At 36.5% G+C, this 25,814-nt stretch overlaps 1 protein-coding gene across 3 annotated transcripts in view; it reads left to right on the top strand.

Moving 5' to 3' along the window:
* ERCC6L2 (ERCC excision repair 6 like 2) overlaps nt 1–25,814 on the top strand; it is a 120,591-nt gene that overhangs the window by 60,745 nt on the left and 34,032 nt on the right. For all 3 annotated transcript variants that reach the window (XM_081262900.1, XM_081262901.1, XM_081262902.1), the window contains 3 exons: nt 6,132–6,231; nt 19,261–19,413; nt 24,238–24,318. In XM_081262900.1, coding sequence (XP_081119026.1) covers nt 6,132–6,231; nt 19,261–19,413; nt 24,238–24,318 — 334 coding nt within the window. The remainder of the gene's footprint in view (nt 1–6,131; nt 6,232–19,260; nt 19,414–24,237; nt 24,319–25,814) is intronic.

The following is a 25,814-nucleotide window of genomic DNA, read 5'->3' as shown; positions in this document are numbered from 1 at the left end:
GGATCTGATTGTAGAAAGATTCCTAGAATGAGCCAGATCATGAAGTAGAGCCAAGCCTGAAGTGATCCCAGGTCTCTCCAAAGTACACTAAAAGGGGAAGTAGTTCAATAAAGCAGTTACCTGCATGGAAATCTACATCACATTTCTTTTGTTTTTCAATTTGTGTTTTTAAGATATACATGACAGTAGAGTATATTTTGATATATGTATATAAAATATAGCTAATTCTAATTATGATCCAATTCTTACGGTTGTATGTGATGTGGATTTTCACTGGTTGTGTATTCATATATGAACATAGGAAAGTTCTCTCTGATTCATTCTGCTGTCTTTCCTATTCCCATTCCCCACCTTCCCTTATTCCCCTTTGTCTAATCCAATAAACTCCTATCCTGCACCCCCCACCCCGCCCCATTATTGTGTGTCAGTATCCACATAGCAGAGAGAACATTTGGCCTTTGGTTTTATGGGACTGGCTTATTTCACTTGGCATAATGATCTCCAGTTTCATCCATTTACTAGCAAATGCCATATTTTTTCTTCATTGTAGCGGAATAATACTACATTGTGTATGTGCGTGTGTGTGTGTGTGTGTGTGTGTAAACATATATATATATATATATATATATATATATATATATATATATATATATATATATCACATTTTCTTTATCCATTTATTTGCTGAAGGGCACCTAGGTTGGTTCCATAGCTTTGCTATTGTGAATTGAACTGCTATAAACACTGATGTGGCTGTATCACTGTAGTGTGCTGATTTTAAGGTTTTTCTGGCTATATTCCAGGGAGTGGGATAACTGGGTTAAGTGGTGGTTCCATTCCAAGTTTTTTGAGAAATTTCCATACTACTTTCCAGAGTGGTTGCATCAATTTGTAGTCCCACCAGCGATGTATGAGTGAACCCTTTCACCCACATCCTCGCCAACATTTATTGTTGCTTCTGTTTTTGATAATTGCCATTCTGACTGGAGTGAGATAGAATCTCAGTGTAGTTTTAATTTGCTTTTTCTAATTGCTAGAGATGTTGAACATTTTTTTTTCTTCTGTTAAGTGCCTGTTCACTTCATTTGCCAATTTATTGATTGGGTTGTCTATTTGGTTTTTTGGTGTTAAGTCTTTTGAGTTCTTCATATATCCTGGAGATTAATGCTCTATCTGAGGTGCAAATGGCAAAAATTTTTTCCCATTCTGTAGGGTGGTCTCTTCATGTTTTTTACTCTTTTCTTTGCTGTGAAGAAGCTTTTTAGTTTGATACCATCCCATTGATTGATTCTTGTCTTTACTACTTGTGCATTCAAAGTCTTGTTGAGGAAGTTGGTTCCTAAGCTGACATGATGGAGAGGTAAGCCTACATTTTCTTCTCATAGGCCCAGGGTCTCTGATCTAAAGCCTAGGTCCTTGATCCACTTTGAGTTGAGTTTTATGCAGGGTAGACCACCTTCCTAATACAATCCCTAGTTTCTCATTTTAATTATGAGTAGGAACTTAGGAATTATGAGGCATCTTCATAAAACTCACTTCATGAAAGAAAAGAGCCAATGGAAAAAAACAGACACAAAGGGACTAAAATAAGAATAGAACACTGGGGTGGGGGGGGGGGAAGCATATAGAAAAAAAGTTCTTAGAAAATAAAATTATTGCCAAAATGAAAAGACTCAGAAATAAAGAGGGCTAGTGGTGGAAATTAATATTGGAATATAAAAGGAATGGCTATTTTAAGACAAAGTCAAGAAACAAATAGATATAAAATATGAGTAAACAGAAGTTGAGGGAAAATTCCAGAAACCATCATCTGCCTGTATCAGAAATAAAGAACAAAGAGACTGGAGGTCAGAAGACATAATTGATAACATAATGAATAAGTTTGTTGATTTTGAAGGGCCACAGCACACTAAAAGGGATAATATCTAAGAGAGAGAGAATATGTATCTTGGGCATATGTCTAGGTCCCAGGGGTAAAGAGAAGGATTAAAATATTCCAGTGTGTGTATGTGTGGTGTGTGTTTGTGTGTGTGTGTGTGTGTGTGTAAGGGGGTGGAGAGACTGAATTATAAAAATCAAAGAAAAAAGAAAAAAATCAGTTTAACAAATAAATGATAATCAATCTCATTTCTGCAGATCAGGCTTTGAAGAACAGACTTTTCCTCTGCATTATAGGATCCTAGATAAAAATAGAGTTGTCAAAGTGATGAATTTAAATTTACTATATGTGAAAGAAAAAATTATTATTTTTTGACTAGACTTGCTCTCAAAAGAAAATTATTTTGACTCTTAGTTACAATCAGTGGCCAACATATCAATATGTAAGGACAAAATAAAAACCCCAACTTTGGACATTAAGGAACTCAGAAAATTTATTGCTCATGGTCCAAAAATGTTGCTTAATGCAGCCAATAAAATATGAACTTATATACAGAGAACCCAAAATATATAAAAAAATATGATAGTCAAAGAAAGTTCTGATAATTATGATTAAGTCTAAAATTATTGATAGCATGGCTGAGAGGCTTAGTACCATTATAAAAAGGAATTCCCCAGAACATAAAAGGATGGTATAAAAAACAAAAATATATTAGTAACAACTTAGAACTAAAACTCCATGTAATTTCAATAAAACATGAGGATTGTGGTGGGGAGGAGTAAAATTGTGTTCAATTTTTTACCCTCTTGGGGAAAGATCAGAGTATCCTAATCAATTCTCAAAATATATGCCAAAAAATATTTCAAAAAAAATTTTTAGGAGCAACAACTAAAACTATGAGTCATAGTAGGCACCTGGTATATTTTCTAAAATAGATGACCAGTCCCCATCCTCTAGGTATTCTGATTCTATAGGGTTAGAAGAAGACTCTACAAGTTTACATTTTAAAAATCACTCAGGGTTATAGATCAAAGGATACTATCAGCAGAGTGAAAAGATAACCAGAGAATGGGGAAAATTGCATATCTGATAAATATTAATATTTAGAATATGTAAGCAGGTCTTAAACAAGAACAATAAAACAACCAAATAAAAAATGGGTGAAGGACTTGAAGACACATTTCTCTGAAAAAGATTCATAAAAATAACAGTAACAACAAGTCTTGGTGGGAATGTGGAGAAGTCAGAACCCTTGTGCAACTGGTGGAAATGCAAAGTGTTGCAGCCACTGTGGAAAACAGTATGGTAGTGGTTCCTAAATATTAATCACATGTCACCATCTGCTCTAGCATTACTACCTCTTTTCTGGATTCATATCCAAAAGAATTGAAATGAGAGAGTTGGACAGATATTTGTATAGCACCTGTGTTTATAGTAACTAAAACATGGAGGCAACCCAAATGAATGGATAAACAAAATCCACTTTGAATAGATAAACAAAGTGTGGTGTGTACATATCATGGAATATTATTAGCTTTATAAAGGAATGAAATTCTAATACATTCTAGAACATGAACAAACCTTGAAAACATTATGCTAAGTGAAAGCCAAACAAATATAGGACCAGTGTTTTTTGATTTCACCTGTATAAGGTCCTGGAGTGGTCAGATTCATAGTGATGGAAATTAAAATTTACAAAGGGATGAATGGAGAATTACTGTATAATAAGTATAGAGTTTTAGTTTGGGAGGACAGAAAACTTGTAGAGATGGATAATGGTGGTCATAAAACAGTGTGAATCTATGTAATACTACTGGACTTTTTGCTAAAAAAAAATCGTTAAAATGGTAAATCTTATGTATCCTTTACCATTATTTTAAAAAAGAATACTTAAGGTAGTTATGATACAATTGGTCTTCAGCTCTACTTTGAGAAACACTGAGAATTAGGTGTCAGACTTCCAAATAGTAATTACTTCAACATATGATAGGAAATTCAATATTACTATCAAACAAAATGTTAATACAATGCAAGACAAAAGCATTTTTCAGTAAGTGTTAGGGTCAGGATCGGAATCCATGCAGCTTGGCCAGAGAGCTGACGCTGTGAATCATTCTCTCTCCACTGACATCTGTCAAGGAAATGGTCATGTGAAAACCACAGAAAAATCTCCTTTGTTCTTTTGTTCTTAGGACATTTATTGTATTTTTGTACTTTTTCATCTAGATCATTAAGATGTATTGTCTTAATCATTGTTTCCTCAAAGCACAGTGAATTCCTCTTCCCTTCCCTTTCCTTCTGTTGACTCTCTGGCAGGAAGAACCAAGAAGAGAAATGAAGATGTTGACCTAAATATTATATAATTGTTTCTCAATACTTGTTTCTACATGGTAGAAGACCCATCACTTACAGATTCTTGTTTTGTGGGCCTAGAAATTGATGAAGCATAGGTACAAAGTAACAGGCATAAAAGTTTTGTCTGTACAAAAGATCAAAGGACATGCATTCCAAGAGAATCTGTCTCATTAATCAACAGCTGGCTAAGCACATATCCAAGAGACATCTTAGATCCACTTCTGATTTCTTTGGAGCTCACATACATTGTGGGGAGGGTGGGAAGGATTATGAGCCCCTTCTGTTCTCCAGGCTGCAGGATGGGAGAGATCTTGTCCTGAGCAGCAGGAGCAATGACTGAATCAGGGTCTTGAGCTTTCCTGTGACAGAGGCAGTGCCTCTTCTGGAAACTCTCAGCTCCAAGGCACCCATGGCGACCGCTCAGTTGCTATGATGAAGCTCTGTTCTTAAGGAGCTTATAAGTTCTTTACCTTGAGGTTCAGACAGCTGCTTAGGGGTACAAAGTTATGGGCATAAGCTGGTAATCATAATCGAGCTGTTCATACTTAATGACATTGGTTTGGCTTGCTTTGAAGAAATTACCTCACAACAACCCTTTTAATGATAAAACCTATAGGATCAACATGCTGAGCTGGTTCATGGTCACTATTTCCCTATCAAGGTTTAGTGAACCACCAAGACTCAACTTCATCTCAATTTGTGTGACTGTCTTTTCCTCATCCCCTCACTGACCAGTCTGGTTACCGGAATTAATAGTTGTGCATGTTGAGGCAGCTTCCCCCAGCTGTGAGTAGGCAAGAACCTTCGTTCCCTTCTGGGGACATGAGATTTGCAGGACCCAAGATACTGCCTAGTATCTCTCATGTCTTCTCCCTGTGTGAAGGAGACAGAGGGAACATCAAATATAACAATAGATACAGTGACCTTACAAGTTGAAAAATTAGTTTCCCCCAAAAGTAACGTTTTCAAGCACATAGGCAGTAGGGACTTGCTCCTGTTTCCCTCAGCAGTTATAAAAGGGATTTGGGAACAGGTGACCTCATTCAGAACATTTGAAAAAGCCTGCTATGAAGCACTTCAGGGAACAGACCACAGTTTTAACCACCATGGTCAGCCAGGTTAGAGCTGAATTAGTGTACTGTGGTCCATATCTGAATACCTGGGGTACCAGTCAACAGAGGGCCGAATCTTCTCTGAACCGATACCTCTGTGGATGTGGTCTCCAGATCTCCACTTGCCTACTTTTTAGCTCATTCACTGCTTTTCCCCAAGGTATATTTTATTTTGTATGGTTTTTGCTTTTGAACAGTTTTACTAAGGCATACTTGACATACATACATACAAACTTATTGAACATATATAATTGGTAAGTTTTGATGCATCTGCACCTATGAACCACGACCACAATCAAGATCCACCCATCACACATCCAAACACATCCATCACACTCAGAATTTCCCTTGTATCATTTTGGAATTAATCCCTCCTGTCCCTCCCTATCCCCTTGTCCCCAAGTAACCAGTAATTAGCTTTGTATCACTCTGGATTAGTTTACATTTTGAGGAGTTTTATAGAAATGAAATTATTTGAGAACAATCCATTCATAAAAATTGCCATAAAAGAAAATATTGAATTTGTGAAGTTCTTAGACACTAGACAGTGGGAACAAAAATGAAATGGATATGTATATTTTCCTAACATACTTTCTCCTTAATAATAAGACTTTTGTATGAATTTATGTTTTTGCATTATTACTGAATAATATAACATACCTAAACAAAATATTTATTTTTAATTAATTAAAATTTTAATAAAGCTCCATTTTTATATCCAAAACTATCTCTTGAATCCAAAGTTGCTTCATGTGATTTTTTTGATTTTGTTTTTAATCTTACAGAGCATACAGGATTGGACAGTGCAGAGATGTTAAAGTGCTTAGGCTGATATCCTTGGGAACTGTGGAGGAGATCATGTATCTACGACAGGTATACAAACAGGTAAATATATTTCCCCGCTTCTAATTAAGAAGCAAACATTTTTCTGTTTTCAAAAATTATGAGCAAATTACTATAATAACCTTAAATTTTACTCTAAAATATGGAATTTAATAAGATTATGAAACATGCTCTTGGTTACACTTCTGTGAAACAGATTCATTCATGGGTTCATTAAATTTTAGTACTGAAAGTTTCTTAGAGCAGTACTTCTTAAACTTTAATGTCCTTATGAATCAGCTAGGGATCTTGTTAAAATACAGATTCTGATTTAGTAAGTCTGGGTTAGAGCTCAAGATTATGCATTTTTAACTAGTTCCCAGGCGTGCCCATACTACTAGTCTACAGAACACAATTTGAGTATCGAGGTCACAGCTCCCCAAACTGGGCCAAGACGTAGAGCATACCACAGATGGATCACAAGCACACTGAGATGTTGATCCCATCATTGTCTGGGTAGCAAGGGCACCTAAGTAAGCTTCTAGCCTCGAGTAACCTCCTCTGTGTGTGCCAGGTAGATGCTCACATTGCCCTTTTCTGTATGTGCCGTGACATGAAGATTGGGGAGCACTGCTTTAGACACACCATAGTGAATGAAACTGAAATTATAGTACTAGAACTCAAGCACACTAGCTACTGTACTATATTGCTTTTAGTGTTTATCTAAAATTGCATTAACTCTTCATTGTGCTCAGGATATCACTTACTGCTCCATTTCTACCTCTAATTAAACAATATTTATTTCATTTATAACTGTTCCCTTGAGAAGATCCAGAATGAGGTTCAAGTTTAATTGTAAATATTAAACTTGAATTGCTCCCTATATGTTCAGTTGGCATCTATTTAAGAGCAAACATTTGCCACATGTGGTGGTAGTTAGCCTAAAAATGGTCCAATCTTATATTTATGCTGTTTTCTTCATTCTATAAATGGAATTGTACACGGCAGTTTTTGTTTTTTCTTAAGCCATTTAGCTCTATAAGAAGTAGTTTATCTTTTTGTTCTTCAGTATAGCACAACTACTGAAAATTATTTTTTTCTAAACAATTATGAAAAAGTAAGGTATTTTTCAAATTAGGAGCTATTCTGTAGAATATTGTCACAGTGAGAGTGTCTTGTCAATCTGGTAATCTTTCTCAACCCATTATTTTATATATTTCCTTTTTACTTATTCATCTGGACTCATTTAATGGCCTATTACATAATATATGCCATGTAATGATATCTAATAAAAAGTTTTCAAGAGACAAGGTAATTTTTCAGAACTTGTATGATACAAAGATGACTATCTCGTAAATGTAAATAGGTTTTAAAGGTGGTTTGGAGTTTGAATGAAGGGTGTACACGGAGCACACTGTAGCCTCTCAAATGTTCTTCAAATCTTTTAGGGAAAAAAATCCCAAAATAAGTAAATGAATATAAGTATGTTGGAAAGCAAAAAGAGTTTTCCCAGGGGCCCATAAATTGTAAGGAATGCTTAAAGACAGAAGGCAGTAGAGAGCAGGCTGAAAGAAGAAGCAAATATGTGCTGTCCTGCCATGCTCAAGTAACTATGGCAAAGGGCTGAGATAAGCAGTAAGGTATTAAAGGCAGATGAGCAGCCAACCAAAAATAATTACTGAACAATTTAGGAAAATAAGCACCATGAGAAAGGCACTGTAGTGAACTGAATAATAGCCCTCAAAAATACCAGGTCCTAGGTAGGTATGGTGGCGCACACCTATAATCCCAGCAGTTTAGGAGCCTGGAGGCTGAGATAGGAGGGTCACAAGTTCAAAGCCAGCTTCAGCAATTTATTGAGGCCCTAAGCAACTTAGCAAGAACCTGTCTCAAAATTTAAAAACAAACAAACAACAACAACAACAACAAAACATTAAAAGGCTTAGGGATATGGTTCAGTGGTTAAGCACCTCTTCAGTTCAATTCCTGGCATGCATGCATGCATGCATGCACGCATGCACGAACGAAAGTGCGCGTGCACACACACACGCAAAAATCCTGATCCTGGGCCCTTTATAGGAAGAAAAGGATCTTTGCATAAGTGATCAATTTAAGGATTTTGAGATGGGGAGATTATCCTGGATTATGCAAAACTGTCCTTATAAGAAAGAAGAAGAGTAAAACTGGACACAGGCAGGAGGTAACCAGAAGGCAGTGTAACCAGAGGCAGGCACTGGAGAGATGCATCCTCCACCTGAGGAATGTGGCAGCCTGCAGAGGCTGGAAGAGGCACGATATGTGCCTGGAGCCCCGCTGGAGCACAGCTCTGTCAGCACTCTCGCTTCCGCTCAGGGGTCTTGACTTCAGACCTCTGGCCTCAGAATCGTGAAAGAATAAGTTTCTATTGTTTAAGGACATTGAGTGTATGATCATTTGTAGCAGGAGCCATAAGAAACTAATACAGGTAGAAAGAAGAAAAAGAAGAGGAGAGGGGGAAGGGAGGGGAAATAAACAGAGAAAACAGAATTAAAAGAAGAAAGAATAAGAGACTTTAGAGAAATATAAATAATATCTCCAAAGGGTAAGTAAGGTTATAGGGTCCCAGAAACAAAAATAGAATACCAGAAAAAGAATCCGCTAGAGAGATTCAGAAAATGAAAAACTCCAGACCTAGAAGGCAGAGCAGCAGGCAGATCATCCATCTAAAAAGTAAAAGCTAAATAGTAGTTCTAGACTATACAGCAAAGAGACAAAGATAGAGCATAGGTAACAAAAGTGAGTAGATGCAACGACTAGATCCAGAAGTTGAACATCAGTCTTAGAGTTAAGAGGAGAAGAGAGGGAAAGACAGGAAACCCTAAAAAGGGACTGGGGCTGGGACTGGGACTGGGACTGGGGCTGGGACTCCGTGGTAGAGCTCTTGCCTTGCATGTCTGAGGCACTGGGTTCTCTCCTCAGCACCACATAAAAATAAAGATATTGTGTTTGTCTACCTACATCTAAAAATAAAATTTTTAAAAAAGGTAAGAAACATGAAAAAGTGGAAAACAAGAATCTGGATTCTGTGGGCCCAGCAAGTTCTAAATAGAATGAATGGACATGGATTTGCATTTACACCGTCTCTCTGTAAGCATGAAACACTCAAAGAGAAATTGAAAAATTCTTAAAATTTCCAGAGGCATACTTATATGGAGGAAAAAAAAAATCATCACTTATAATACTAGAATTAAATAGAGAACTAAATTCTTATTAGTGGTTCTGGCTACTTAGAGGCAATAATTCAAGTGAGGGAAAATTATAGCTTTATATTGTGCAAAGAAATTGAATTTTTAATTTGGAACTTTCCCACAAAGAAAGATCCTAGTCCAGATGACTAGAGGGCTGGATTCTTTGAAACATCTAATATTCTTTGTGAAAACAGAGGAGGGAATGTTTCAGACTTATTTTAGAAAGAAGACTTCTGACATCAAAACTAGACAAAGGCATTGCAGGAACAGAAAATTACAGACCACCGCCTCCCAGGAACACAAACACAGCATCTTTCACAAAGCCTCCAAGTGAGGAATTGAATACTAATCTCACAGACAAGGGAGGCAGAAACAGGAGCCGTGTGGCTGCAAAGAAGGACCAACACCCAGAACCTTCCAAGAGGCCCAGACATCTTGATTTCCAACTTCAAGCCTCCAGAACTGAGAGACAATAAATTTCTGTTGTTCTAAGCCCTCAGTTTATAGCACTTTATGACAGCCAGTGCACTAAGAAACTAACACAGTCTCTAAGGCAAATCTTGTAAGGTTGACTACATGTTTGTATGAAATTTCTGTACGGCACAGGAACTGAAAACCAAATGAGAAGAGAGACGAGGATGGAATTTTGTCATATGTAAAGTTCGAACAGCATCTACAAAATATTAAAATTTCAAGAGGCTGGGATTGTGGCTCAGTAATAGAACACTCATCTCGTGTGTGAGGCACTGGGTTCAATCCTCAGCACCACATAAAAATAAATAAATAAAGGTATTACGTCCATCTACAACTAAAAGAATATTTTTCTTTTGTCTTTTCATTTCTTTTCAATTATCTTATCCCCTCTTCCTTGAATTCTACCTGCTTACTCTCATTATCTTTAGTGACTTCTTCCCTTCCCTTCTAATACCTTTCCTCCTAAGCATCTAATAAATTTATAGGAGTAAACAGTAACTCATCAGTCAAATAGAACAAGAAGTAACACGAGCAGCTTCAAAAAGCAAGGAAGAAAAGGAGTACAAACAATGCAGGACAGCCTAAATATTCAGGAGGACCTAGAGTCATCAGAAAAATGGTCATATAAAGAACTCAAGGAACACCTTAGACGGATGGAATGGAACCTTAAAGAGGATACAAGACAGCAAATTCAAGCAGCGAAAGAACACATTGAGAATGAATTACATAAACAGATAAAAGAAGAAGTTAAGCATCTTTATCAGGAGATAGAGATTATAAAAAATAATCAAACAATAATTCTAGAAATGAAGGAAACGATAAACCAAATTAAAAACTCAATTGAGAGTACCACTAACAGAGTGGAGCAAGTAGAAGCCAGAACGTCAGATAATGAAGACAAAATATATCATCTTGAAAAGAGTCTAGCCAACTCAGAAAGGCTGGTAAAAAATCACGAGAAAAACATCCAAGAGTTATGGGATAACATAAAAAAACCAAACTTATGAGTCATCGGGATAGAAGAAGGTACAGAGATTCAAACCAAGGGAATGAGTAACCTGCTGAATGAAATAATTACAGAAAACTTTCCAGAAATAAAAAAGGAAACAGATATACAAATTGAAGATGCATACAGGACACCGAGCACACAAAATCACAGTAGACCAACGCCAAGACACATTGTTATGAAGATATCCAATATACAGAATAAAGAGAAAATATTAAAAGCTACAAGAGAAAGGAGGCAGATTACATTCAGGGGTAAACCAATAAGGTTAACAACGGATTTTTCATCACAGACATTGAAAGCAAGAAGGTCATGGAACAATGTATTTCAAACACTGAAAGACAATGGATGCCAAACAAGAATTGTGTGTCCAGCAAAATTAAGCTTCAGGTATGACAACGAAATAAAAATCTTTCATGATAAACAAAAGTTAAAAGAATTTGCAGCCAGAAAACCAGCATTGCAAAGCATTTTGAGCAAAACACTACACAAGGAAGAAATGAAAAACAATAACCAAAACCATCAGTAGGAAGTGCCTCGGTAAAGACAGAGGGCGAGGGGAAAGATAATCATGGAGAAACAAACTAAATTTTTTTTAAAAAGGATAAATAATCAAACACGGATGGAAGTACAAACCATATATCAATAGTAACTCTGAATGTTAATGGCTTAAACTCTCCAATAAAGCAACATAGGCTGGTATCATGGATTAAAAAAAACAAATCCAACAATATGCTGCCTCCAGGAGACACATCTGATTGGAAAAGACATACACAGGCTGAAGGTGAAAGGATGGGAAAAAATATACCATGCACACGGTCCTCGTAAGCAAGCAGGGGTGGCCATCCTCATATCGAATAAAATCGACTTCAAGACTAAGTTAATCAAAAGGGATAAAGAAGGACATTATATACTGTTAAAAGGAACCATTCACCAACAAGACATAACAATTATCAATATTTATGCACCAAATAATGGTGCTGCGACATTCATAAAACAAATTCTCCTCAAGTTCAAAAATCAAATAGACCACAACACAATAATTATGGGTGACTTCAACACACCTCTCTCACCATTGGACAGATCCTCCAAACAAAAGTTGAATAAAGAAACTATAGAACTCAATATCACAATCAATAACCTAGACTTAACTGACATATATAGAATATGTCAACCATCATCAAATGGATATACTTTTTTCTCAGCAGCACATGGATCCTTCTCAAAAATAGACCATATATTATGCCATAGGGCAACCCTCAGTAAATATAAAGGGGTGGAGATAATACCTTGCATTTTATCTGATCATAATGGAATGAAACTGGAAATCAATGATAAAAGAAGGAAGGAAAAATCCTACATCACATGGACAATGAACAATACGTTACTGAATGATCAATGGGTTACAGAAGACATAAAGGAGGAAATCAAAAAAATTCTTAGAGATAAATGAAAATACAGACACAACATATCGGAATCTATGGGACACAATGAAAGCAGTTTTAAGAGGGAAATTCATCGCCTGATGGTCATTCCTCAAAAAAGAAAAAACCAACAAATAAATGAGCTCACACTTCATCTCAAAGCCCTAGAAAAGGAAGAGCAAAACAACAGCAAATGTAGCAGAAGGCAAGAAATAATTAAAATCAGAGCGGAAATCAATGAAATTGAAACAAAAGAAACGATTGAAAAAGTTAACAAAACTTAAAGTTGGTTCTTCGAAAAAATAAATAAGATCGACAGACCTTTAGCCATGCTAACGAAGAGAAGAAGAGAGAGAACTCAAATTACTAACATACGGGATGAAAAAGGCGATATCACAACAGATGCTACAGAAATACAGAAGACAATTAGAAATTATTTTGAAAACCTATATTCCAATAAAATAGAAGATAGTGAAGACATCGATACATTTCTTAAGTCATATGATTTGCCCAGACTGAGTCAGGAGGATACACACAATTTGAACAGACCAATATCAATGGGTGAAATTGAAGAAGCCATCAAAAGACTACCAACCAAGAAAAGCCCAGGACCGGATGGGTATACAGCGGAGTTTTACAAAACCTTTAAAGAAGAATTAATACCAATACTTTTCAAGTTATTTCAGGAAATAGAAAAAGAGGGGGCTCTTCCAAATTCATTCTATGAGGCCAACATCACCCTGATTCCGAAACCAGACAAAGACACCTCAAAGAAAGAAAACTACAGACCAATATCTCTAATGAATCTAGATGCAAAAATCCTCAATAAAATTCTGGCGAATCGAATACAAAAACACATCAAAAAAATTGTGCACCATGATCAAGTAGGATTCATCCCTGGGATGCAAGGATGGTTCAATATACGGAAATCAATAAATGTTATTCACCACATCAATAGACTTAAAGATAAGAACCATATGATCATCTCGATAGACGCAGAAAAGCATTTGACAAAGTACAGCATCCCTTTATGTTCAAAACATTAGAAAAACTAGGGATAACAGGAACTTACCTTGACATTGTAAAAGCTATCTATGCTAAGCCTCAGGCTAGCATCATTCTGAATGGACAAAAGTTAAAGGCATTCCCTCTAAAATCTGGAACAAGACAGGGATGCCCTCTATCACCACTTCTATTCAATATAGTTCTCGAAACACTGGCCAGAGCAATTAGACGAAAGAAATTAAAGGCATAAAAATAGGAAAAGAAGAACTTAAATTATCACTATTTGCAGATGACATGATTCTATACCTAGAAGACCCAAAAGGATCTACAAAGAAACTACTAGAACTAATAAATGAATTCAGCAAAGTGGCAGGATATAAAATCAACACGCATAAATCAAAGGCATTTCTGTATATCAGCGACAAAACTTCTGAAACGGAAATGAGGAAAAACACTCCATTCACAATATCCTCAAAAAAAATAAAATACTTGGGAATCAACCTAACAAAAGAGGTGAAAGATTTATACAATGAAAACTACAGAACCCTAAAGAGAGAAGTAGAAGAAGATCTTAGAAGATGGAAAAATATTCCCTGTTCATGGATAGGCAGAACTAACATCATCAAAATGGCGATATTACCAAAAGTTCTCTATAGGTTTAATGCAATGCCAATCAAAATCCCAACGGCATTTCTTGTAGAAATAGATAAAGCAATCATGAAATTCATATGGAAAAATAAAAGACCCAGAATAGCAAAAGCAATTCTGAGCAGGAAGTGTGAATCTGGCGGTATAGCGATACCAGATTTCAAACTATATTGCAGAGCAATAGTGACAAAAACAGCATGGTACTGGTACCAAAACAGGCGGGTGGACCAATGGTATAGAATAGAGGACACAGAGACTAATCCACAAAGTTACAACTATCTTATATTTGATAAAGGGGCTAAAAGCATGCAATGGAGGAAGGATAGCATCTTTAACAAATGGTGTTGGGAAAACTGGAAATCCATATGCAACAAAATGAAACTGAATCCCTTTCTCTCGCCATGCACAAAAGTTAACTCAAAATGGATCAAGGAGCTTGATATCAAATCAGAGACTCTGCGTCTGATAGAAGAAAAAGTTGGCTCCGATCTACAGATTGTGGGGTCGGGCTCCACATTCCTTAATAGGACACCCATAGCACAAGAGTTAATAACAAGAATCAACAAATGGGACTTACTTAAACTAAAAAGTTTTTTCTCAGCAAGAGAAACAATAAGAGAAGTAAATAGGGAGCCTACATCCTGGGAACAAATTTTTACTCCTCACACTTCAGATAGAGCCCTAATATCCAGAGTATACAAAGAACTCAAAAAATTAGACAATAAGATAACAAATAACCCAATCAACAAATGGGCCAAGGACCTGAACAGACACTTCTCAGAGGAGGATATACAATCAATCAAGAAGTACAGAAGCCCTTCAATAGATGAATGGATAAAAAAATGTGGCATCTATACACAATGGAGTACTATGCAGCAATAAAAATGACAAAATCATAGAATTTGCAGGGAAATGGATGGCACTAGAGCAGATTATGCTTAGTGAAGCTAGCCAATCCCTAAAAAACAAATACCAAATGTCGTCTTTGATATAATGAGAGCAACTATGAACAGAGCAGGGAGGAAGAGCAGGAAGAAAAGATTAACATTAAACAGAGGCATGAGATGGGAGGGAAAGGGAGAGAAAAGGGAAATTGCATGGAAATGAAGGGAGACCCTCATTGCTATACAAAATTACATATAAGAGGTTGTGAGGGGAATGGGAAAATAAACAAGGAGAGAAATGAATTACAGTAGATGGGGTAGAGAGAGAAGATGGGAGGGGAGGGGAGGGGGGATAGTAGGGGATAGGAAAGGTAGCAGAATACAACAATTACTAATAGGGCATTATGTAAAATTGTGGATGTGTAACCGACGTGATTCTGCATTCTGCATTTGGGGTAAAATTGGGGGTTCATAACCCACTTCAATCTAATGTATGAAATATGATATGTAAAGAGCTTTGTAATGTTGTGAACAACCAATAAAAAAAAATTTTCCAAAACCCATAAAATGACTATAAGTAGGCATTTCTCTGAAGAAAAAATACAAGTGGTTATAATGCTCATGTGGAACACTAACCACACACCTAAAGAAGCAAAATAAAATATTATCATGTCCTGAACATTCTACATTTTTAAATTATGGTTTTGTTTTGAGGGTTGCTGGACAGAGTGCTGATGCTGTTGGAATACTCACATACTGTTGCTGAGAATACAACTTGTTACACTTATTTTAGAGGCTAACCTGACAAAAATGCTCAGAAGGGGTTGACAAGGATTCATATTCAGCACTGTTAGTGTTTGTTTAAGAATAAAAAAGGAAACAGCTTGAGTGTCCAACAATAAAGGAATGATAACAAAAATTCTAGTAGACCCAGGGGCTAGGTTGTCGCCCAGCAGTAGAGTACTCACCTCGCATGTGCGAGACCCTGGGTTCGATCCTCAGCACCACATAAAAATAAACAAGTGAAATAAAGGTGTTGTGTTCAACTACAACTAAAAAATAAAATATTTAAAAAAATTCGAGTAGACCCAAATCACAGACTACTCTGCAACAGAAGAAGAAGAAGGAAAAAAAGAAAAAAAAGACTGAAGGTGTCGGGTCATATGCAATGGTGTGACAGCGTCTCTGAGACATTGTTAAGTAGGTCAAAAAAGCAACTTGCAGGACAATATATGCAGGTATCAATAGTATCTATGCATTATACTATTTTAATATGGTTATAGAAATAGCTGTAACTACATTGAAAGAGATCTAGAGAGTTACACCTGGCATTAGGATTCTAGTAAGGGGATCTGTGTTGTTCAAGAAGGACTTTGACTTTGATGTCTTTGTTGTTGTTGTTGTTTTGCATCGGTTGTGATAATGCATTCAGATATTTTATACTTTTTTAAAAATGAAAACATCACTTATATAGCAACTGTACTTCTTCAGGTTTGAAGCATTATATGCTTTCTAAAATTTGCCATTCAGAAATTCATCTCGTTGTTAAAAATGTATTTGCAGAAACAGCACAAAGAACCCCCAAACTTCACTGTAATCCCCCAGTTGGTAATATTTTACATATTTGCTTTTTCTTTCTCTTAAATCTTATCTTTTATCTTTTTCTGACCTACATGAGAGAAAGTCACAGACTTTATCTCCAGTGTATATTTCCTCAAAAGCAAGTCACTCTCCTATTAGAGGAACATATAAAAATGGCTTTATGCATTAAGAACAGTTTTCCATATTTTTGTACAACTTACCCCTCTTCATTTCAGTTACCCAGATCACTGACATTGATGCATCATTACTTTGTAACCCTTAGGACCTGTTTAGTTTTCCCAGCTCTCCCCAGATGTCCCCTTTTTCCTTTCTGGTTTATGATGCAATCCAGGATCATGGTTACATTTTTACTTAGGTGTTTTCTTGCCTTTCATGATGACAGTTTCAGACAGGAAGCCTTTCCTTGTGTGGGATGTCCCTTGACCTAGCTGGATCCATTAGCTTCTTCTTGTCCAGACTCAAGCCAGGAATCTTGGCAGGAATGCCACAGACAGGATGCCGTGCCTTCTTATCACATCAGTCAGAAGGCATAGCATGGTGACCTGCGGGTTTCTCCACTGCACAGTGATCACTGTTACCATTTTAATTGATAAGTAGTTCACGGGGAGGTCTCCAGAATCACACCAATATCCCATCTATGTGTTCATCAGCCTTTCTGCCCGAGTCAGCTGCCCCTATGATGAAAGCCAGGTGTGGTTTCTCTATTTCCATTATTCTTTCAGTTTTGTTCTTTGGCATTCTACCATTAAAAAAAAGTTTCCCCTTCTATGTATTTATTTAATCTGTGTAGATTCATGGATTTCTATTTTAGTAACAATTTTCAACCCATTGAATTTTGCTATTTACTTTGATCTTCAAATCATCTTGTGTCTAGCCAATGGGAATTCGTTGAAAGAAGCTTCTGTGTCATTTGACATGTCCCTGTCATTCTTTTTGCATACATTTACTGTGATAGGCTGATTATGGTCCCCCAAAGATGTCTATTTCCTAATCTCCTGATCCCTGTGGATTTGGGGGTGGTCCCAGTGTAATCATGAGAAGACAGTAGGGTCAGAGATAGCAGAGAGGAAGATGTGAAGGCAGAAGCAGGGGACCAGGTGACACAGATGAGACAGCAAGGCTGCTGGCTTTGAAAATGAAAGAAGGGCCCTTGAACTTCTTAACATGAGCACATCCTTTTAACTTTTTTCTTGCATATCTTATCTGTGGTCATGATGAAATCCAAGCATTTTATGACCTTATGTGAATTTTTCTTATGCTAGAATGTAAGCTACATTTTCTAGTTGTGGTTTTTTTTCCCCTTACCCTCTTGAATTATACAATGATATTTTTATGGTTAGCCTACTGAAGGAAAAACCTGATTTTTCTTGTACTGAAGCCACTTTGGAAAACTTAAAGTTTAAATGTAAAATAATGTACTTTTAATAAATTTTGTGACTAAACCTTTGCTAGGAAAATTACAAAGACTCAGGGCTTGCAGCTTCTCTTAGTAATTGTAGTTTGTAGATCTATAGTCCAACAATGTCAGGGTTAAAGGTAGAGTCAGCAGCAAGGGTAAAAGAGACAGCTGGTCATTAGTCTTATCAATTGCTTTTGTGAGTCTGTATTCCGAGGATTGTAGCCCCCATTTCTGGGCCATTGATACTGAACTGATCAAGTTGATATGTTGATTTATAACTTTTTAAACTAAAATCATAAGGCTTTGTTTAAAAAAGCAATCCTCTATGTGAGAAATTGTTGAGAGTATCAATTTTCAATTCAGCTAAACCCATGTACAAATTCTAGCAATGACACCTTGCTGACACCCCTAGGCAAATCAATTTCTCTAAACTTAAGTTGCTTTATTTATAAAATAGAGAAATTCTACATTTGTTACTTCTAAAATGGAGATAATATCTTATGAAGTTACAGAGGTTATATATGAGAGAATGTAAAATAAAATGCTGTAGACGTAGGAAGTGTTCAATAAATGGTGGGTCTTACTAACAAGAATTTTAGTTGTCTAGAATAACATGACAGTGCAGATCAGCTCCGACAATAATGAAAGTTAAGCATCACTTCTTACTAATTCCTCCATCCCTAAACTGAAGTTATTTTCCATTCTGTAGATTTTTTAATTTGTTTCTTCCAAGATACTTTTAAGGTATACATGGGATTAATCAGGTTGTATTTTAAGTTTACATATTTACATAACATTTAGTAAAATATCCAGCATATAGTGCACATGAATGTTGATCCTAAAATGGTAAATGTCCTTAAGGACCCTATGTCAGTGTTCTTTCTGTATTCGACATTGTTTTCTACAACAGCAATAGAGGTTTGGCTGTTAGTTGACAATGTAATTGTGATACAATCAGTTGGACACAAATGGTTATTGTATTACTTTGGATTATAATTTAATTTTAGTGACACAGTGATTACTTCTCTCAGTTTTAATAGTCTCTGTTTGAAATGAATTTAAAAAGTAAAAATATATTGAAGTGTATGTTTTTATTAAACATTCATGTCAGGTGGATATATTACATAAATATGTGATTTTGATTCACTTCTTAGAAAACAGATAAAACAGGAAATGTAAGATCTCTGCTTCAATAAGACTGGCCAATTATTATTCTCTCACCAAAATGGCAACATCTGCCAGGGAAATTAAAAAAAAAAAAAATTCCCTCCCTAAGGAGATTCCAAGATTCCACCTGCTCTAGCTAATGCTGTGTGTGTGTATATATATATATATGGAATGCCAGGAAGTTCTGACATATTGTTGGAGCAAATACTTCAAAAACATCTTGAATTTTTTGTTGTTATTGTTCTTGTTGTTCTAGCAACTTCACTGTGTGGTAGTTGGAAGTGAAAATGCCAAGCGATATTTTGAAGCAGTTCAAGGATCAAAAGAGCATCGAGGAGAACTTTTTGGGACCTATAATCTCTTCAGACTAAGACCCCAAGGATCTTGTCTTACGAGGGACATCCTGGAGGTATGAAATTATTCTTTGACCCTTTCAATAATATTTTAACTACAGTTTTATCCCACAGGAAACTTGAAATACAATTGGTGCATTTTCAGAGAAACTTTTGGTTTTCCTTATCAAAAATACTGATGTTTAGAATTTCTACTTTTAGAGAAGTAGGAAATAAACTGGTATACCTCTAGACAAAGATTTTCTCATGCATAGTTGTAAATAATGCACATACACACACACACACACACACATACAAATATATGTTTGAGATAGTGTGATTCCAAAGGCCATTTCAGACAGGCAGAGAGATGTTTGTTATTTTGAAAGCAGCTGCTGAAGAGACAAGAACTAATAAAATAAAATAAAATCCTGAATAAACAGAAGTATAAAATATGTTTTGATTAGAAGTTACCACATACTCCTTGAGATGTACTCTCTTGTCTCATGGAGATTTTTGTTTTCTGTTCCCAATAAAAATTCCACACCAATATTTCAAACTCTCCCAGTTATGTTCATCCTCTGCATACAGATGTTTCTTATTCTTCAAATGAGATATCTACTTAAAAACTAAGTTTTTTAATATGCTGGAGTACTAAGGATATTAGTCTATTTTTAATTAATGTTAATATGGGTATCATAAAGTCTTTCTGAGTCTTCTTTTTTAATCTCCTTACTACATCGATGAGGAAGTTGAAACTCAGAGAATTTCAGGAATTTATAGTAAAACCTTAATGTATTCATTTAGTCAGTACCATAAAGTTTAAGGAAAAATTGGTTCTTGTCCTTGAGGTACTTTGACTAGCTTGATGGAAGGTGGAAGAGATTGTTTACATAATGAATAAATAATATAAGTCACTATACATTCAGCAAGTTCAGTGGTAGTTTAAAAGGATCACTGGTGGACCTGGGACCATTGTACACACCTGTAATCCCAGAGACACAGAAGTCTGAGGCAAGAAGATTATTGAGTTCAAGGCCAACCTGGGGAACATAGACCCTGTCTCAAAAAGGATTGGGGATGTAGCTCACTAGTAGAGCACTGAGTTCAATCCCTAAGACACCCCCCCGCCCCAAAAAAAAGGATCCACTGTGGATAAAAAAAGAAGTTATATATTAATTTTATCCTGCAAATATTGCAACTATTAAACAGTGTTTGATGTTTATTGCTGAGTTTTTGTTTTACAGTAACTATCTGATTTTGAATTGAATGGCCCATTTAAAGTTATTTTCTCCCCCCCCCCCCCCGCCTTTTCTTTTTCTTTTTCTTTTTTCCCTTGTTTTTGAATATGCCATTTCTTTCATGGACTTCTTCATTCCCATTTCTCTTATTTGTCCTCCATCTTTCCACTCTACCCCTAGATAGTCCCTTCATCTCAGAGTACTACCCAGTATGCCTATATTCATATTTATAATTTAAAATCATTGCCTGTAAAAATAGCATTTGATTATTTATCCTGTCAGAATCACCATCTATTCCTTTGTTAAACAAGTATTATGTAAAACAAAATAGGAAGAGAAGTTATTAAGTGGAAAGTTCTTTTGTTCTCTGGTTGTCCACCGTGCATCGTGTTTCTTCTTCAGAAGTTCTTTTTTTAATGACAGGGCCATCCTGTTATTAAATTCATTTCATTTGTGGTAAAGTATCTTTAACAACTTGACATATCACTGGTATTTGATTATTAAATTAAGTTTGGAATTAAGATTACTTATTTGTCACCAACCAGAATTTAAATTATTCTGACCTGGTTAGATTCATGGTGCTTTTGGCCAAAAGATATTTTATTATTCCAAGGCCTGCATTATGGGGGCCTTTTGAAATATTTTAAGATGTAGAAATTTGAATTATATTGCACTTTTAATCTTAGGATTTCTGGGCAATTTAATTCTATCTTGTATTGACCTTCATCTTCATGGTTTTCCTTTAGAGACAGATATTGAGAGTTCATTTCACAGATATTTATTGACTATCTCTTCCTAGAGCTAGACATACATAAATGAATAGATTAAAAACTTCTTTCTATAAGAAGTTTACATTCTATTGGCAGAAACAAACAATAAACAAAGTAAGTCAGTGAAAGATACAGTATATGATGATAAGTTCCAAGTATAAAAATAGAGCAGGGAAAGGAAATAGGGACCTTCAAGGAAAGAGCATCACAATTTTAGACTGGGATGGCTAAGGATGCCCTCCTTGTGAAGGTTGCATTTGCATCTCCAAAGAGGTGAGGGAGGAATGTGGGTCTTAGACCAAGAGAACAAATGCAGAGTCCCTGTGGGAGGAGTATGTCCAGCATGGTTTCCAGAGGCTGGGCGACCAAGGCTGTTGTGGAGTAAAGGAGACAGCCAAGCCCAGCAGTGAGACCAGAAAAACAGAAGCAATGGAGAGTTCTCTGCCGGTAAAAGGCTAAAAGGCTCAGGGTTTACTCCAGTTGAACTGGACTGACTGAGCTGTGCAAAATAACCACACAAGAGACACAAATACCTTTTTCTTTGGGGTCGCTTTGACGGCTTCTCTGACCTTAAGGGTCTGCAGGAAGAGAGAGAGCAAGAGCACACACTGACCCCTTTTATTGAGGAGAAGCTATTCAAATAAGGCAGGGTGTCAGGTTTCAGGGGGCTGAGTCTATCTTCATGATGTCCACTGTCAGCAGGTTGACTGACACCTGGGTAGGCCACACCCAAGGGCACAGTAAGAGAAGGGGACACACACAAGGCACTTCCATGGAAGATTCTATCCCAAACAAAGGAACAGGTGAGCATAGCTTCACCTATGGGGCGGTAGCAAGACACACCCATGCACGAGACACCAACCCTCGGACCCAAGAAGGGTGGGGAAAGCTCTGCCACATTCTGTGACTGAGAGCCTCAGCACCTAGCCGGGAAGTGTGACTCAGTCACATGCAAGGTTGGTCTCCCACAGTTCTCAGCTGAAGAATGACATAGTCTGATTTACATCAGCTTCACTGTGAAAGTCTACTAGCATTAGACTACAGGAGGCAAAAGCAAGACACCTGTTAGATGGATGCTGCAGTAATCCTCCTGAGAAACCATGGAGGCTTAGGCCAGGGTGATAGTGGCAGATGGCATAAGAAGTGGTTGGATTCTATATGTTATGTAGGTGGGCCGAGAGAACTTGCTTACATATGTGAGGAATAAAAAGAGAAGTTCAGGGTGGCTCCAAGCATCTGGTCTGAACACTGGAATTGCCATTTCTGTATCAGAAAGAGTGTCAACAGTCTGAGGGTTTCTCATGCTGCAGTTGCATCTCCTACAGCCTGTTAGCTTCTGTTGAGATAAATGGTAGTGCTGGGAAGGGGGCTCCCCTCCTCTTGCTACAGTAGCCTCAAGGTGTGGGGGGCTAAGGATTCCTGACAATCTAGCACCATTCATCACCCAGTAGATTTCTGTAGGGAGATTCTCACTCATTTCCCTGGATACCAGGTGGCTGGAATATGCCATTAGTATGCTGTCTATTTATAAGCTGGGCTTTGGTAACTCTGGTGATGGTAGTATTACTTCCCTTTATTCTATCAACAAATACAACCTTAGAAATGCTGTCGTTCTGGTCACTGATGTGGTTGATTAGTTGCTCAGCTACCTCAGTCGCGGGGAGTAGACTCCAGGATTGGTGAGAAAACTGGTAGCAGACAAACCTCAAGTCATCATCCAGTAGCTCAGTTTATTTTTGAAATGCATACAATTGTTATAGGGTTTGAGTGGGGCATGCCCATCAATCATACACAAGCAAGATAGTATCTGTAAGCCAATCATCTTATGCCTAATGTAACCACACTATGAGAATGCTCTAAATATTACTATCATCAGGAAGGGTCCTTGTCCCTAGGGGAGGGGGCTTTCTAAGTTAGGAGTTCCATGCCTGAAGCTCCTGACTATCGGTTTCCTGGCCTGGCAGCTTGGCAACGCTAACCACAAGTGCTAAGGGTGTGATTTCACTAATGGCTCACTAGAACAGAGCATCCCATCCTGCAGGTGTTGCTATTAGGCCTGAACGAGTGTAGATTCTTCAAGCACTTCGAGCTGCTCATAGCTGCTAGCTTATAGCTGCTATCAAGCTGTAAACTGAAAATTATTCCAACATAGAAAGAATTAATTTCCTTTAGAAGGAGAATTTAATATTCTGGAATCTAGACCATTAGATACCTCTGTTAAATGATGCACCTATGGATTGGGAATGTAGCTCAGTGGTAGAGTGCTTGCCTAGCATGCTCAAGGCCCTGGGGTAAGTCCCAAATGTAGGAGGGGGCATAGGGAAATATACCAAATGCTTTAAAGTGCAAATACTTTCCAAAAAGCCTGTTATATATTAAGGTAGTTTTTTAGTTTCATATTAGGATGACCTTTTCATTTTGATGTCTTATAGACGTAAATGCTAATAAATATTTTTAATAAATATGACCAGTAAATATAATATACTAGTTGTATCATGTTCCCAGTGCTCGACACTGTGGTGTTTGACGTGTTGCCAGTATGTTCCTTACTATAATTATTAAGTAGGAATGGCTATTATGGTTATGATTCTTGGGTAACTTTTTTTTCCTCTCCTCCCCACCAATAATACTTTTAATGGCATTCACTGTAAAGTATTATTAGTTTTCTGCTTCTGAAAAAGTAAACTGTTAGAGTATTTTAAAATGTTATATCACACTGATTATTGGTTCTTTAATTAGCAAATTGAAAGTAGCATTAGGAGTGCTAAAGCAAGTTGCATCTTTTCCTGCTCTAGCTTGAAGATTTAACTTGTCATTGCTGCCGTTTATTTGGTTGTTTTTACCCCTTATTTTACACAGCTATTTACTTTCTTTTTTGCTGATGTTCCAGAGAGAAGGCCAAGTGGAAGCAGGAATCATGACTGCCACAACATGGTTGAAAGAGAGACCTCCAGCACACAACCCAGAAACGGTAGGCAGTGTTGAGTCTGTAGCCCACCACACCTAGAAAACATGTACTGTGACAATTTTAAATTTCATTTCCTTTTTCTTCCATTTTTCATCACATTAAAAAACACAGTTTTTTGGTTTTGTTTTATTTTTAATATTAAGGACACTAAGTCAGAGAACTGCCAGTTAAATTTATAATTTAAGCTGATTTGATATTGTGTCTTAAAGTTAACAAATTCAGGAGCCATCATCAGACATATACATCTAAACTGGAATTTTAACTAAACCAAGTTAAATCCAAAATTTAATGTACTGTGTAAGTGACCAACCCAATCCAAATAAATAATTTTTACTGAATAGCATATTAAATGGAAAAATAGCCATCAATGTGTGTTTGATTATTAAATCCAAATATCAAAATCATTCTTTAAATCAGAACATATTTGATTTGATTTGAGTCCTTGATCTTGTGATCTTATTAGTAGTATCTTATCTCACATAACACAAAAATCTGTATTTTCATCAGAAGGCTTTTTGAGAGGTAAAAAGTATATGTGAAAAGGGAAAACTTTTATGTCATTGTTGCTAATTTAATCTTGTTTGTTTTTACAGGTTTAACCATGAGTTTTTATCAGCCCAGTAATCTACCTGAACATAAGTTATCTGCCCAAAGTTAATTCTCTCCTAGTAAATTAGGGTGAATATTTTTTTAAATTTAAAGACATATGAAGCTGGGCATGTGGCTTGGGAGGCTGAGGCAGGAGGATCACAAGCCAGCCTCAGCAAAATCGAGGTGCTAAGCAACTCAGTGAGACCCTGTCTCTAATACAAAAAAGGGCTAGGGATGTAGCTCAGTGGTCAAGTGTCCCTGAGTTCAATCCCCGGTACCAAATACATACATACATACATACATACATTTATGAATATCAAATATTAGCAGAAGTATCACTGGATAATACTTTCCCCAAATCACTTACTTATCAGTTTTAGGAGACTGAGATGTCTGACTAATTCTGATTAAAGTAGAAAAAATTAAATATTGGATTTAAATTTGTTGTAGATTTTACTCTAAAACGTTCTCAATTTTAATGATCCTACTGGACTTATAATCTTATTTTAACAACTTGAACCATTTTGCAGTTGTGAATTCTTTATCTGTAAGGTTTTTTTTCTTAAAGCATGATTGGAAGAATATGCTGGACCTCAGTAAACCTCAGTAATTTTTAAACAATGAGTTATGTGCTTTTACCTTTTGAGGCTAGAATTGTGAGTCCCTGTATGTTAGAAGTTGAGCACCCCACTCTGTTTTCCTTAAAAATGATTTGATCACGTGATACTCTAGTTTAAACTTTTATTTATTTTGGAAAGTTTAATACTTGGAAAGAGAAAAGACTGTACTAGACCATAATATTAAATCCTTCACATTTGTTTATTAAATGTTACACTTTTTAAAAATGCCAAGTTGCGTACTTACAGTGAAATTATCTGTCCAAACTTAATTCCCTTCCAGTGCAATAG

This window comes from Spermophilus citellus, assembly GCF_964194105.1.
Source record: "Spermophilus citellus genome assembly, chromosome: 12".
NCBI lineage: Eukaryota > Metazoa > Chordata > Mammalia > Rodentia > Sciuridae > Spermophilus > Spermophilus citellus.
This window is presented reverse-complemented; position numbering and strand designations above follow the sequence as displayed.